Source organism: Nestor notabilis, unplaced genomic scaffold, assembly GCF_000696875.1.
Source record: "Nestor notabilis isolate BGI_N333 unplaced genomic scaffold, ASM69687v1 scaffold20971, whole genome shotgun sequence".
Classification (NCBI taxonomy): Eukaryota; Metazoa; Chordata; class Aves; order Psittaciformes; family Psittacidae; genus Nestor; species Nestor notabilis.
In genome coordinates, this window is record NW_009914483.1 from 29,789 (window position 1) to 45,456 (window position 15,668).

The 15,668-nt window shown below is 36.3% G+C and overlaps 1 protein-coding gene across 1 annotated transcript in view; it reads right to left on the reverse strand.

Annotated features, from left to right (window-relative positions):
• The window catches only part of HIBCH (3-hydroxyisobutyryl-CoA hydrolase), a gene marked incomplete at its 5' end in the record, with an annotated part of 39,877 nt that overhangs the window by 13,842 nt on the left and 10,367 nt on the right, over positions 1–15,668 (reverse strand). Inside the window, 3 exons of the mRNA XM_010023689.1 lie at positions 775–861; positions 1,776–1,921; positions 6,831–6,909. Of these exons, the coding sequence (XP_010021991.1) occupies positions 775–861; positions 1,776–1,921; positions 6,831–6,909 (312 nt within the window). The remainder of the gene's footprint in view (positions 1–774; positions 862–1,775; positions 1,922–6,830; positions 6,910–15,668) is intronic.

The following is a 15,668-nucleotide window of genomic DNA, read 5'->3' on the forward strand; positions in this document are numbered from 1 at the left end:
AATACTTATCCTGTTGCTAACTCCTGTGCTTATGCAGCCTTTCCATTATCTCAGGTTTACAAACATATAAAATATTTGAGAAACTAAAGGAACAACATGAGTCTTTGAATTCAGGCTTCAAATCTGGACTGCAGATGGTCTGCATCAAAATAATGCTAAAATTTGTCAACTGCATCAAGCTAGAAAAACATTTCTTCAGGTTTATAAAGAGAAAGTTTCTGGGATGGAAATATAACACCATTTCCAAGTGAGCAGTGGAGCATTTAATAACTGGCATTATAACTTCTGCAGCCTTTGGATTAAGGCAGTAGTTCCACCCCTGTCATTTGTGTTTGTCAGAATCCCTGAATTTTAGGCTAACTCCCCAGATCGCACTTGCCATCACGAACAACTCCCAGTCTGCTAGTGGCTATCTATTTTGCCTTTTGCAAACCATGCTAGAAATCTAAGGATAACAGAGTGGGGGTAGAAATGAAGCAGCAATATATTTCCTGCATCATCATGCTCCTGGCTGGAAGTTTACTTATTCATATAGAAAGAGAGTGAGATGATCACAGTAGGAGTTTGAGAGGTATCCAAAATGAATAAAGAGTGAAGAAGGATGTTTAATTTTGACCACTGTTGGCATTAGGGCTACAAATGAGTGTTTTGTAGTGCAAAGAGTTTGTAAACTCATTTTTTTAACCATGAAACACATGATAATGGATTTTAAAAAAATCATATTTACATATATTTAACAATTCTGCTTGATTTTTAGTAACTGATCAGATTTACCTTCATGTGGTAGGAGTTCAATAAGTCTGCAATATTTTCTGTTGAAGAAGATTTCAGGGCTATCAGGTCTTTCTCTAAGGCAGGTAGCTATTAAAAGGAAGATTTAATTAAAAATAAGTAAACTAAAATGTACTACTTAAATTATTACTGCTATGGTAACAGTACTACAGAAGCACACACCTTCAACCCGCCCAACTTTCAGAGACATCTCAAACAGGTACCAAGTAAACAATAAAAGGAGCCAGAATTCACTTTTTCGTGTTGAACCATACGGATTTAATGACATCTGCAGTGATCAGCAAAGAACTCTACTTCCAAAGCAGAGTCCCAGTGCAGTGCTACAGCCGCGGCAGGTAAAGCCAGCCTACAACAGTCTGAGAGGAAAGAGCAGGAGCCTGGCAACCATGCTATGCTCAAAATAGTATGTAACCAGCTGCACAAGGACAGCCATGAGAGTTTACACAGAGAAGGAAAGCAAGTCATTGTTTCTCCTTCGCTTTTGTCCTTGCAAATTTCATGATGACTCTGACTTATCAAATAGTATACTAATTTCTACAATTTGTTACAGCCACTGTAAGAACAACTAGGTTATCTGTTAAGGAGACTGATTATGATCACATAATAGGTGTTACTTAGACTAAAAATTTTGTGGTTGTATAAATTATCTCTACTTTCAGGCACTGTTGTCTAAATCGTACAATTTTCCAAGCGCCTTCAGTTATGCTCAGTAAATCATGCCAGTAAATCATGCCCTTCAACACAAGAATCATGAAGACAGCAACATTAGCTCTCTCTTCCAAGCAAAGCTGTCACTAGCTGGCAAGTGTTATAATGACAGATTGAGAGTATCTTATGATCCCTGTTCACTGTGCACGCCCAGCTAATATAATTGCGCCTCTGCATAAACTCAAGCTGGTAAAAGTATATTGGTGTGCTACACAATTCAGACTTGTCATTATGGTTGTAGGCTGCACCCTTGCTAGCTCTGGTTAGCAGCTTACCTTTTCGGATTCAACAAAATGTGTAGCAATGCCAGCTTTTAGTACATCTCTTCCTTTCAGCCGGAATCCTGTTAGTGCAAGGTAGTAGCCAATCTTTCCTGACAGTCTTGGCAAGAAATATCCTCCGCCTACATCAGGAAAAAGGCCTGTAATAAACAAAACGACACACACATTTGAAGGGAGAACTTGTCCAATCATGCATGTAACTTAGTAGTTATTTCTTCTTGCCTTACTTTCATCTCTCTGACATAGGCACAGCTCTCTCGCCCATTTTCCCTTGACTTAGTTTGACATTTCTCTGTCATCAAAACCCTTTCTAAAAGCAAACTCTTGAACACCTTCCAAACTGTATCCTCTCCACTGGCACATAATTTACAAACATATACCAAACATTGGTGTTAATTCTACTCGCCAACAATTTTTGAGCCATTTTCAAATGCCTGAACAATCAAGCTTGCTTTCAGCAAAAAAAAAAAGAAGCGACACTAAGAATTGTGAAATAATCTGTGCAAACTCAAACATGATGCTGCTTTCTCTCTGAAGTCTTTTATTACAGTACAAATGTCAAACAATGATAAAGTGCCTCTTGCATGGCTGAGTTTGAACAATTTTGGGGGCTGAGAATTCGTTAACAGATCAACAATATTGCCATGGTGCCTTCAGGGTGGAGGCACGAGATGCTGAGCTAAAACCTGGCTCTCTGACAGAACTATGACTAACCTGCAAATTTAAAAAATTATAAAACTTCCCAACTTAGTGATTGAAATTCATATTTTCTGAATCTACAGAATAGGGTAACCTTCACCATTTAAAGCTGTGAATAAAATTTAAAAGACTTCTAAAAGTTGTAATTGAAAAATATGACTTTTATCAAAGTTTAAGTATTTCAAATCCTCACTCTGTCAGTATCTACCTTATTCTATTATCTACAATAATAGCCTATAAAATAAAGTCAACCACTTTTTGTAACTTTTAACAAACTTAAGGAAATTAAGTGTAGCTCTATCAATATCAGAAATTGAAATGGAAAGAAGCAGTGTCCAGTTAATACTTGGAAATAATCACCAATAGCGCATTCATGAAACTGAAAGTCTTTTGAAGAAATTAAGTGTGATGGTGGTTTTTTCACTATGAGAGAATAAAAGAAACATAAATGAAAAAGAATACAAACGATCAATAAGAAACTCGGAAAACACTTGCCTAAAGCAGAGATATTAACTGAGAAGATTAAGATATACATAAGGACTTAAATGGGGTTCTGATGGAAGGTGGTAATTTTTTACTCACAAGTAACTGCTTTCAGTCACAAGAGAAGTGAGTCAATGTATGTACTATAGAAAGACCTTATGACAAGTATTTTAAAATGTGGGAAATTAGTGGTCCCTGAATATTCCTCCTCTTTGGATGGAAGTAGGGGAAGGTTTTTTCAGACAGCTTCTCTTTGCAGTTCATCACTGCCTTACGTCCTCACCCGTCTCTCAGCTCTTCCCCTGGCTCCCTCTTGGTCCTCCCTTAGTTCTGCTGCCTCTAGTACCTCACAAAGTTGGTTTTGGGAGCCATGTCCTATTAGTTATAGTAGTGTAGTTCCTGTTCCCACTGATGTGCTTGTTGCTATTAACTGATATATCCCTCATACCACAGGCTACTGAGACATACAGCTCTTCTAAAATGCTGAATGTCTTGTCCTTTAAAAGCTCTAAACCCCCAATTCATCGCCTACGTTACTCATCTGTACTCACTTTCTGAATAGTCTACTCTGCATTTTACCATCTCAGTTTGAGGCATCTTACCTAGAATATTGATGCCAAGACTGTCATTTGGTTTTATGTTTCTATTCATCTGTCTTCTCTTGGACATCCTACTACTGAAAAGAAAAATCAAAAGTCCTCATTTCAAAACCAAACTTATGAATGCCCTCCAAAATAAAAAGGCAATTATATTATTCTCCCCATCCATCACGACTGCAACAGCCTTTTCCTCTTTACTGTAATTAAAATAGTGATGCTGAAGTACTATTCTCCCCCTGCCCCAGTAAGTTTCCAGAGGAAAAGCCATCTTCCTACTAGGATCTACAGGGCCCTTCTACATGGCTATAGACAGGGAAATTAGTTTTAAATAAGCTCTAAAGCAACTTAAGCTGATTATCTTAAGTTGCTTTAGAGGCAAATAAAACTAAACTGAATGAAAGTTTCTTTTAATTATTAAGGAATTTACAAACAGGATTAGTGAAGGTGTAACTAATCCACTTTACTCTTACTTAACTGTATAAACACAGTTCCCTATAGCTTCTACTGTATCCTTTTCAAGGTCCCAGTATACCTTTCTTCTTATAATTTTACTTCTCTTGTCCCTGTTCTACATATTCCTTTCAATTCTCTCAATAATGCTTCCCATATGTTTCTGCTTACTACTGGGTTTTTCTTAATGTATTCCATATACTTGATCTTTTTTCCCCCTTTTGATAGCATTTACCAGTTATTTCTCAAATCCTTACTTAAATAAGAGAAGAACTGAATGTCTGCTGGGCTGACCAGGCTAAAAGCCTATGCCTGTAATGCTGACTTGCAGTCTGTACTCTGAGACAGATATAACTATAATACCAAGTGTGAAACTCTGCAGTTGCCAAGTAGAAGATAAAGGTAGCACTGCTACATTCCTACCTTATCTTGCAGAGGTGGTTGGAGATTTGTCAGTAAATAACTTACAGAAAGCTAAAAACTTCGAGGGATATACAAGAAAATGTCTGCTATTATTATAACATCACCTTAAAGCCCAGCTATTACAATATACTTCCATCTTTTTTTCTCCTCACCAGTGGTTTTTCCACACCCTCCTACATAAAGGCTGCTTTCCAGTGCTTTATCTTATCTATGTCAAAATGCTGCAATCTAGAGCTGCCTTTTGTTTCTATTTGCAAAGTGGCATATCTATCTATATCCTTTTATTTATGGTGGTGTATAAATGCAGAGCAATTGTGTGAAAATGTAGCAGCTGAATGAACGCTTTGTTTTGCTTTCCCAGAAAAGGTGTAATGCCTACTGAAATAAGTGAACATATGAAAAAATCAATTAATACAATATCTAGGCAGCTATACACTTTAAACATACACCACAGAGATCAAAGCAGCTAAGCTTTTAAATCCAAACAGCTTTCAGTGGTTTTATTTCTACCTGATCCTAAAAGGGTTTTAATTACTTTCTTTCCTAAGCAAGTTTTAAGCTTTTCCCTTACATGTCTTCACAGTCTGTTTTTCAGTAAGTCCTTGTCAACACAAGAAATGTACGTAAATAATTATTTTTAATATAAGACTACTCATATCTTTACCTTTGAAAAAGAAAGTAAAGAAGGTATCTTTTATTATTAGAAAAATTTCATATGCCAAAGAACCACTCTGTTTAGTCTAAAAAACAAACCAACCCACATTGTTTCCTTCAAATGGTCTTCTTGTACAACAACAGATTATGAACTTCAGTTTAGCAAATTGTATTAATGCTGGAGCTATCTAGTTTACTACACTGTCCTTCAGCAAAGAAAAATATTTGGAGGGCTTCAACAGCTTTTATTTTTCTCATCCCAAACTCATTTGATCAGAGAAATTACAGCTAGCAGGAACTGCTCTAATATTTTTTGCAGGAGTTAAAATGAAAGCGAGCTTGCTTATATTTGGGGGTTTATTATGTTTTGACTTGACACAGCTCAGTATCTTAAGAATTTCAGAATATGTCTTGTGAAATGTTTCATACAGGCTGGATAGCAATAAACATCAGATAATATCTAAGACATCCTTTAAAAACATACAAAAACACTAGACCTTTTAAACATTACTAACAGGGCACACTACAAAAATCCCATCAGCTAAGCATGCATTTTAATGTTAGCTGTAATGACACTATTGTACTTAAAATACTCTCAACAAAAGCAGAACATTATAACTTTTATAGTTCTTTTCAGAACTTAGTCCTGATATAATTATCACTAATCGTTAAAATTAATTCTTTGAGGTGAAACTAAGGCTAAACCTAATAGCACCACTGTGTCTGGTGCAATTTAAGCTGTATAACCACCAGGTAATTCTATATGCTCAATATACGTGTTGAACAGGGCCACATATTTCAGACTATCCTCATGCTCCTGCTTGAGGACATAAATATAAGAACAATTGTAATCATCCTTCAGCTGCCTTGCCTTGGAAAGATGTAGAAACTAAAAATTCTGTGAAGAGGAATGCAGGATAGGTTATAGGTTTTGAGCACTCTTCATGAACATTGTTGTTAAGCAGGGAGAAGGGACTTCAACGTTGATGAAAGCATTAATGGAGTATTTATGCCAGACAGTAATAGTTCAATGTGGAAACCCTGCTGGTGCCAGGATTGTCTTGAAGGAAAACGTGAATGATTTCACAGGAGGATTCACTGTAATCTGACTTTTCTTGAGCCATACCATCATCTTCATACAGCTCTCAGACATAACATTTTATTTTGTACATCTCTGCTGACAAAAAAGCTGTAGGATCAAACATTAGAAAACACAAAGTACATGCTGCTATTAAACCAGGATGACAATGCAATCTCTCCTAGACACAATCTGTACGCAGCTGTAATGGGTCTACATTAATAATCTACAAGAAAAGGTAGAATTTCAAAATCTGTCTCATTAACATTGCAGATCAGCTTGTAATACAGTGAGTTTGACTCACACTGAATTCTAAATGTAGAGCTGACATGCTTGCACTGGGATCTTCAGACTTCATCTGCCTACATCTGTAGCAAAGACTTAGCTCCTCAGATCTACTTCCATTTTTTACAGATTGTATCCTGACAGTCTTCATGTTGTCTAGACAGTAAACCCCAGGTTAAAAGCCTCAATGCTCAACTTGCCAGAACATAGATAAGTTGCTATTAATTTAACGGAAAATACTTTCCATACATGGTCACCTCCAATTCCTTTTTAAAATCCATTACCCCAACTGCTTTCAGTCAAAGACATTTCATCCTCGTTACACAAACAGTGAAACTTTAAACATGTTAGCATGTGATAATCTGTTAAAATACTTACCTATTGCTGTTTCTGGCATTGCAAAAACTGTCTTTTCTGTAGCGACTCGGAAATGTCCGTGGACTGAAAGGCCAACTCCCTATGCATGGAGCACAAGCAAAGGACACAGTCATAAAATGATCAGTAAAAACAATCGTAACCATAATCCCATGTAGCATAACTCTTGCTTTGCTCTACAATCAAACAAGATTAGATTTATCATGCACACCAAAACAAAATATTAAACAGCCTTTTATGGTTCAAATGCTAATAAAGAATTGTATTACTTTGTGATTTGGCTGAAACAGCATTCTATGCTTTAAAAGATTGATAAGTCATACAGAGATTAACTTCAAAAATCTATGAGTGACAGCAACAGAAATGAGTGACCCCATTTTCGTCAATAGACTACTAAGGGAGACATCACCCTTTTGCAAACATTACCCTATCTATAATTTTTGCACATGCTTCAAACCACCAACAAAACCCACCCCAACACTTCTGGAATATACATGAATTGCACAAAGTTTTAATTATTATACTTTAAAGAGAAATAATAATTAACTATTCTCATAATGTGATAATTACCTACTCTATCAATACAGAAGTATTTTAAGCAGGAAAAGCCTTCAGCATTATTGATTAAAATTCAAAGTATGGGGTTAGAAACTCATTTATTTAACTTGGGGACTTTTGTTCTCCAAATCAGAAGTAGATCTAGTATCCAATAGCTAGTATTTAGTGCTCTCCTCTCGCAGTCCTTCCTGATGACACACTTCCTTCAAGACCAGAAGAGCTCCTGGTGTTATCTCTCACTTATTTTCTGATTAGACAGTGAGCAGCAGCAAGGCCCAATAAAAATACATATTTTTCAGTCCACACAGAATTAATTTAATTTAGACAAGTGTTCAAGAGGCAAACTGCCAATTTAAAGAAAAATGGTTATCTGACAAAGCTACTATTATTTAGTAATAATATTTGAAGTAATCCAAGAGTATTTGGGTTATTGAGCACAGCCACAAAGGAGTCTCACTTCTCAAAAGTTTATCTATATGATACAGAAATGTCATTTATATCCTACTTGGAGTCAAAACCCTCTACTGAATATTTCTCAAGAAGTTTCTTTATACAAATATTTCCTCTCTGTTCCTTTCCACTGTTCCAGCTTACTTCTTTTCCTCACCATTAAACTTCCCTTTGCTTAGTCCTTTTATCCATCCAATTTTAGTATTAAAACTAAGATATGTTAAATATCATTGGCAAAAGAAGTCAGTGTCTAATGTAGGTACATTAGATTAAGTATCATTTCTAATTGCTCAGATACTAGAAAAATGGCATTTTACCCAACTAAGGGTACCAGTCTTCACAGTGTTTTATAGTTTCCAACAAAACCAGTGGAATTAATTGGGTCATACTTGTTTGGACCAGCATTATGTATTAGATAGGTTTTTGAGAAGAGATTAGAACATCTTTCTGCTTATCTACAGAGATCTTGGGGTGGTTTCACATGAAAATTTTGAGAAGTTATCTCAATAAAAATCATATCCATTTCCTCACACCACTCTCATACATTCTTCCCTGGCCTCTCTTACGATTCTGCCCAGCAAGAAATTGTCACTGCTTCCATCAGGGTGATACATGACAATTTGAAAAGATCTTCAAGTTTTTTCTGAAAAAAAAAATCTGCCAGTCTTGGGTTTTAATGTAGATGTATGAAGTTTTTAAGATTCTGGTCTAATTTTCTGAGGAATGGGTATTTAAGATAACTGGTTATCATACTTGATTTTATATCCAGGGGCTAAGCCAAATCTATCCACATGAAATACTGCTGTTTCAAGGAGATGAAATGGGATTTCAGAAATTATGTCAATCTTACTTGCACAGGGTACAACCTGTGGCTCCTCGCTTATCTGTCCTTTCAGCCCTTTCACTTGAGGACTGGTCAGAGGCTGTAGATGTCATCTGAGCAGGGGCAAAGGCAAGGGCCCTATTTAGTTCTCTTGCAAATGTAAAGCTACATTCACTCCTAAAACAGCTCTAGAACTCTTAAATGAAATGGGAATGTGACTTCACTTCCAACTCTTTTTTTTCATAGCATAACAGCATATTTTCACTGCCTTTGGTAAAGCCTGCTGTTACTTTTATGCATGTTCAGCAATAATGATGACCTTGTTATAAAGATAACAAAATTAAAAAAAAATAAATAAATACCCGTTTTGCTCTTCCCAATGCTTAATTTTTTTCTAATCCTTAACTAAGAATACAAATACTATCTATCGTAGAGCATTTTTTCTGGCTATTTTCTAGACGATTGGAAGTTTGTGTAAAGACTCTAATTTTCAGCTTGAGTATTAAGTAACAAAGACTAGAGTGTGAACTCCATGAAGAAAACTTCTCTTCCAAGATTGCTCATAGTTTTAATAATAAATTGCTGAAGAGGTAATTTTCTTTTGAAAGAAGTAATTTAATGAGATTTCACTTTCTCAAGTGTGTAAGCACTAACTGGATTTGTTTTCTAGACAGCTTTGAATTTTCTAATATAGATAAGAGTTTAATTTTAGATGTGTATTTAAAAGACTAAAACTATATTTTTCTCCTCCATTATAGAGAAAATGGTATAAATATGTCCTTACTTCTTTGAAGATGATTTCTAAATAATCCAACATTAAGATAAAATTAGGTAATAAAAATGAGTAAACGCTTTGGGGATACAAACCCCAGTAATTTATTAAACTGGTGATCATACACTTTCATATGTTTATTTGCAACTTCCCAAATGGTTATTTTAACCTGGATATGTTTAGCCTTCACCATCTAATACAAAGGACAGATGCTTATTAGTTTAGTGGTATCCCATGTAAAGAACAAGGTCTTCCAGTCAGCAGTCTAAATGCCTCCTCCACTTCTGGATTATGTAATTTTATTTTCTTTTTGAGTTTAACTGAAATGTTACCCAGTTAGAGTCCCACTAGAAGGCCCTTGGCACACTATTCAAATATCTGCAGTTGGGCTGTGTTCACGTCACCAAATACTCCCAGCATTTACACATAGAAGTCTTGATGCTGTAATGTCTTTATTAAAGTACACTATATCCTGCACTGTCAGTGTCCTACCTTTCATGCACTTAAACTATATGTTAAAGCTAATGTCTTCCTTCAGACTTTACCAAGATAATTGATTCCTAAGGTGTATCAAGGCTTGGATTTTAATCAACCGTTTATCTCAATACTGGCATGACACTTTATTTTCCACTGATAGCTGAATATTTGAATTTTGTAAAGGATTCTTAATGTGAGTAGAAGTTAAGGAATTGAGAAATTAACAAGCAATCAATTTAAACAATATTTTTGTAGGGTTTATATAAGAATTAATCAAAACCAAGTAAGAGCAGAAATGGTGGTCTGACAATATATTACTGGAGATAGACTGGCTAGGAAGACATTTGGTTACAAATTACAGATTTATTACTATATGGATACTATTCTTAAAAGCAGTGTGTTACAACTTGACTGTTAGAGCACCTCAAGGAGAAACTTATTATTACAGGCAGTTTGGCCTGAATTCCTCAACAAGCTTCTGAAAAAAACAGAGTATCTGAATTTTACTTCCTATATGCATGATTTCCTACTCAGTGCCGTATTTCAAAAGTCATATGTGACTGATTATAGAATACTTATCATTGATTTCCATTTTTTTCTCATGATGAATACAGAACCTTATTAGAAGTATGTTTCTAATGAAAATTAAGGTGCAAATTACTCAGAGATGGAAAAACAGAATACAGTTACTATAAATCTCAAAAGCTGTTAAGTCTTAAGTCATAGCCAGAAGGCTGTATTATCTCAAATTGAGAATGACCCATATTAGAAATCAGAGAACTCATCACATCTAGGAACTTATTAAGAAATTAAGGGCAACCACAACAGAGAATGATACAGAGCAGAATAAATAAGCCCTTCCTGAATTACATATGTAAACATCTGTTCACATACAGAAAAGCAGATCTGTGTCACAGCAAAACCATAAATAACACTTGTCTAGTTAATAAATAACCTAACTCAGACAAATAACAGAATAAAAGAAATACAAACAGAAAAGGCCTTCCAGAATGTTGCTTGTATCATCTTCACTAGGCTGATAAAGAATTTTTAGCCATGCAAGCAAACAATTTGATAACACCAATATTAACACTGTCCACAGCGAAAGTCCTGTGTTACAGTTCACACTCAGTGATCACACTCGCTTTGAACTGCATGAAAATACAGTTCCTAGTAGGGACAGTGCCACAAAAGAAACACGGCAATTCACAAACAAAGAGAGCATAACACAACAAATACATCTGAATACAGATGTGCAGAAATAGCTAAGGTGCAGCAAAAATGTTTTCAAAAGCATTAGTTGGCAGAGTGACTGGAATTGATTCAGGAAGCAGCAGGAGCTCTTAGCTATGTTAGATCAAAAATCACTCATGTAAGAGCATTACCCGTTGCACCCAGACGTAGCAAATCTTAAACTGAATCAAAATTAATCTTTGTTCATCATTAAGGTTATGGACTACTCCAAGGAGAATAATCCATTTTTATCTGTAGATACTAACAGACAGGATGACTTAGTGAACCAAAGCAATGCAGCACAACAGATCAGTCTGGACCAAGAATATCACTTTCTTTGGCTGATGACATAAACCAACTCTATACAAGTATTTTAAAAATATCATTAAAAACAGGGTTTTTGTGAACTTTTCAATCATTTAGTATGGTACTTTAAAACATAAAATATTAATGTAACAAATATAAAATATTAATTTCCACAATCTGATTATGTATTGAGATTCTCAGTCCAAATTCCTACAGAAATACAGAGGCACAACCATTTGACTGGATAATACCTGATGTTTCAGTTGTGATATTCTGACCCCTAATTATTTAAACAAATTTGGTCCAGCCACATTAACAGTAATCATTTAGGTCAGGTTCTTCTTACAGTGAAACTTGGAAAAAATACATAGGCCATTCTGTGCACCACTGCTGCTATGAGTGTCCTTTATCTACAAAATTTAGACTGAATTTTTAAAAGCCCTGTTTTGATTTTCTGCTACCAGCAAAAGCTTACATATGGTTTCAAATAGTTTTTAGTAGGGTGGTTAGCTGCAATAGCCGTATTTTTCCCCTGTGTAATCTGCAGGGACTGATCCAGTCTTCTGCTGGTGAGCACCCACACTAGTGTGGGAATCCCACCTGGCAGTGCATACAGATGCTGAGACGGTAGTTAAAACACATGGATCCACAGCAGGGATTGAGTGCCTGCATTTTCATATCCTCCCTGGCCATGTACGTTGGCTCCTCCAAGGCAAAAAGAAACAGGTTGAACAGTATGGACTCATGGTCCAGTCTGGCCTACAGCCACTGCAGCTCCACACCCATGATGCAAACATTAAAACTTCTACCAAGAATTCCTTCAGGTTATTCAGAATTTTCAGAAATAACTTATTTCCAGAATTAAGAATGTTTTCCTTGATTCTTTCTCACTACTGTGTATTATTGTCTAAGACTTACATTTAGTAAGCCTACAAAACTTCCTGGCATCAAGTCAGCTATGTCTGTTAAAAAACACTCTTATGGAGGAAGCAGAACTTTTTATGAACACAAGACTTCTGCTGCAACAGAAAGAAAAGAGAAGACGTAATAAGGCTTAGATCTGAAAAGTCTGTAAAAAAAGTAATTAATTACTAGTGACTGAAACTTCTTCTGGTGTTAAATTTGACAGCATTCTTTTTTCCCCCAGTGTTTTCCACCAGCCTTGCCCTATACTGGCCCTGTATGTTCAGAAAAAGATACTATGGGCTTTATTTATAAAATCCTGGAAGACAAGTTCTGTCCCTTTATTCTTCTGTATCACCTAAAAAGGTAGCTACTGAAACAAATCTTCATGTCCAACTTGCCACATTTTGATGTCTGTGGGGAGGGCTGAGACAGGGGAGGGAACCTGTTACAGCAACTTGCATCAATGTGTAACTAGATAACTAGGTTTTATCTTAAAACTGAAGAAACACTTCTTGTTCTTAAACAGGCCTATGCAACAGAGCTTTTCTTTAAATAGGGGCACAGTTTCTTGGGGGATGACAGGAGTGAATTGAGGGGATTTTTTAATGATGTTCAGTTTCTCAGGAAAAAGTGCTTGGAAAGTATAAGACATTAAAACTAAAGGAGAAAATAAGCATTCAAATTCATCTGGCAATGAGAAAAAATAGCAGAAATATGAAAGGATGGAAAAGCAGGCAAAGATAATTCTCTTCAGAGATTTTTCTTCTTGATCTACAATAAAGGGAAGGAAAAGGAAATAATGAGAGAACTCTCAATATGAGACTTGGCATCTACATGAAGACCTGGAAATAGAGAAAAATAGTAGAACTCTTTGCAAGAGAAAGTCTGGTGTTAAATGGAAAGAACAAATCTGTGCAGAAGCCTGCAAAACCTCTGCCATGACTGTCAACAGCAGAGGTTGGAAAGCTTTCCATGAAGCCACAAATAAAACCTCCTTTAAACATAGAGAGGTTTCAGAAAAAAAAAAATAATAATCTAGAAAAGCACAGCATAAAGCTTCAACTTCAGTCTTGGAGTAGACAAGTGATGTTTGCTCTATGGTCTATACGTCATTACAGTGCACAGGAATGCAAACATTCTGTAATTCTAAAACACTAAGTGCAGTATGATTGTATAATACCAACATCTATACAATGTCTGTTCAGGAAGTCTGCCTCTCTTGGTGTAAAATAGTGGTATCCATTCCTTTTCGTAGGGTACGTTAAACAACTTGGTCATTGTGGAGTTGGGAGAGGGAGAAGAGAGGAGTTTTACTTACTGCACCAGTACTGACCCATAATTTAAAATACTTGTTTTCGAGACTGTGCTTTATGATAAGCCCTTTGGGGAATAACATCACAGGCTTGTCACTGAATGTTCAGTGGTTATTTTTTGCTGATGTCAAGAGCTGCTGATATTATAGTCCGATTAGCTACAAAATCAAGTGCACCATTTGTCCCTAGGATCACACGCAGGAGCTTAGCAGGCAGACCAATGTGCCAGATGGTAAATATACCGTAGTATCAGCAAAGAGCGAATCCTATTTTAGTACCGCCTCAGCAGTGTTTTCAATATCCTATCTTACAGAAGCCAAGAGGCACTCAATCTCACAAAAATTTGTTTCAAAGGACAACAAATAACTACTTGCAAAAATCTGTATTCTACTTTACAGCAAAAGCTGCCTTCAACTTTAAAGAACTGGTGACAAAACAAGCCACAAGCTTCTGTGTGATACAACATGCATGAGTTTCCAGAGGGAGGGGGAGAGGAAGAGAGAGAACTGGAAAGCAGCTTATCTAGGTTTAGTATGACAATTACTTCTACTTCAGGGCAGATTTTAGAGCATAAATTAAAACAAAACCAAGTATGTTCAAGTTTCAGCACATACTGACTGACAAGAGGCATGACATATCTATAAAAAGGAAGAAAAAGAAGAATCGGGAGAAATCCCAAGCAGCACTGACATTTCTAAGTTCCAGTTTCCTAGCTGTAAAAAAAGGCTTAAAGGGGTAATAATACCCACTACAGTACAGAAGTGCTGTGCTATGTAAAATAATAATTTTTCATGACCTTTTATATGCTGCGATTAGTCGCCCAAAGCACATGATATGTATATTACTAAGTCAGGTGTTATTTCCACAGTGATTTTGTTTCTCTAGTCTGCAAGAAAAGATAGACAGCAATGCCAGGCAACTTGCTCAGAAGGAAAGGCTGACTGCATAGATGTCTGTACCCACAAATGGCACAAAGTGAGGGCAGAGCCTTCTCTCCCACGTTTACGTCACTGGGAACTGGTTTTGGTAGTGGGCAGATTCAGGGTATGGACCACTGAGTCTTTGAGACATTCCCTCCCTTTCCTCTTCCCACCTACTGCAGCGGCCCAGTCGTTAACCTGAGTAACTCAGAGGTTAACGCATGAAGCCTGGGAATAAGAAATACCATTTGTGGTTTTCATCTGCAGCAGTAAGAAAGTTTTGGGTTTCCTTATGCTGCTCTGGTCCTGACTACAGAACATCAGGCAATCAAAAAACCCACCAATTCCATTTTACAAATACGTATCTTAAATTCAATACTGATGTTTACTTTTGTAAACATATTTGTGAAGAAACAAGGAAAAATTGTTATTTGCAGATGTATGCCAGAAATTTGATATATATGTTTGGAGTGAAAGGAACATTCCTGAAGAGTTACAGCCACACAACCTGCATAAAAATGGGACAGGATAAGGACAGCTATTGCTCAACTCCAGCTCCTTTGTGTACTGGAATTCTGTTGACTAAAATGTGTAACATACAAGTTGCTTATGACATACATCACTACCGATTTACTTCATAACAAATATTACTGTAATAAGAACTGTTGACCAAATCCTCCTAAAGGGTAAGTAACCATATTGGTAGAATCCCCGTGGTACCTGTAGCAAGTATTTAACAACATTGTTGGAGAAAACATTAATTTAGCTGTTGGAAAGTGTTCACTGTAAATTACATGTCCAGCCTCAGTAAACTCTCTTAAACCTGCACTGTATATCTAAGCCCTTGTTTTCTTTGATGCATGAGGCCCAGATGTGCCAGAGCAGTCATACACAAGCAATGTTACATAAGGTAATGTAAAGACATGCTAGTAAATAACCAGTATATTAAGTATAACAAGATACCGACGGAATATCTTTCCCTCCAGATAACATTTCAAGTAGTACAGAAAAGTGCAAGATGCAGCTGATACTCTGAATTGGAAAACTTTTTAGATGTTTTTCCTAATAAAATAAGCACGGGGG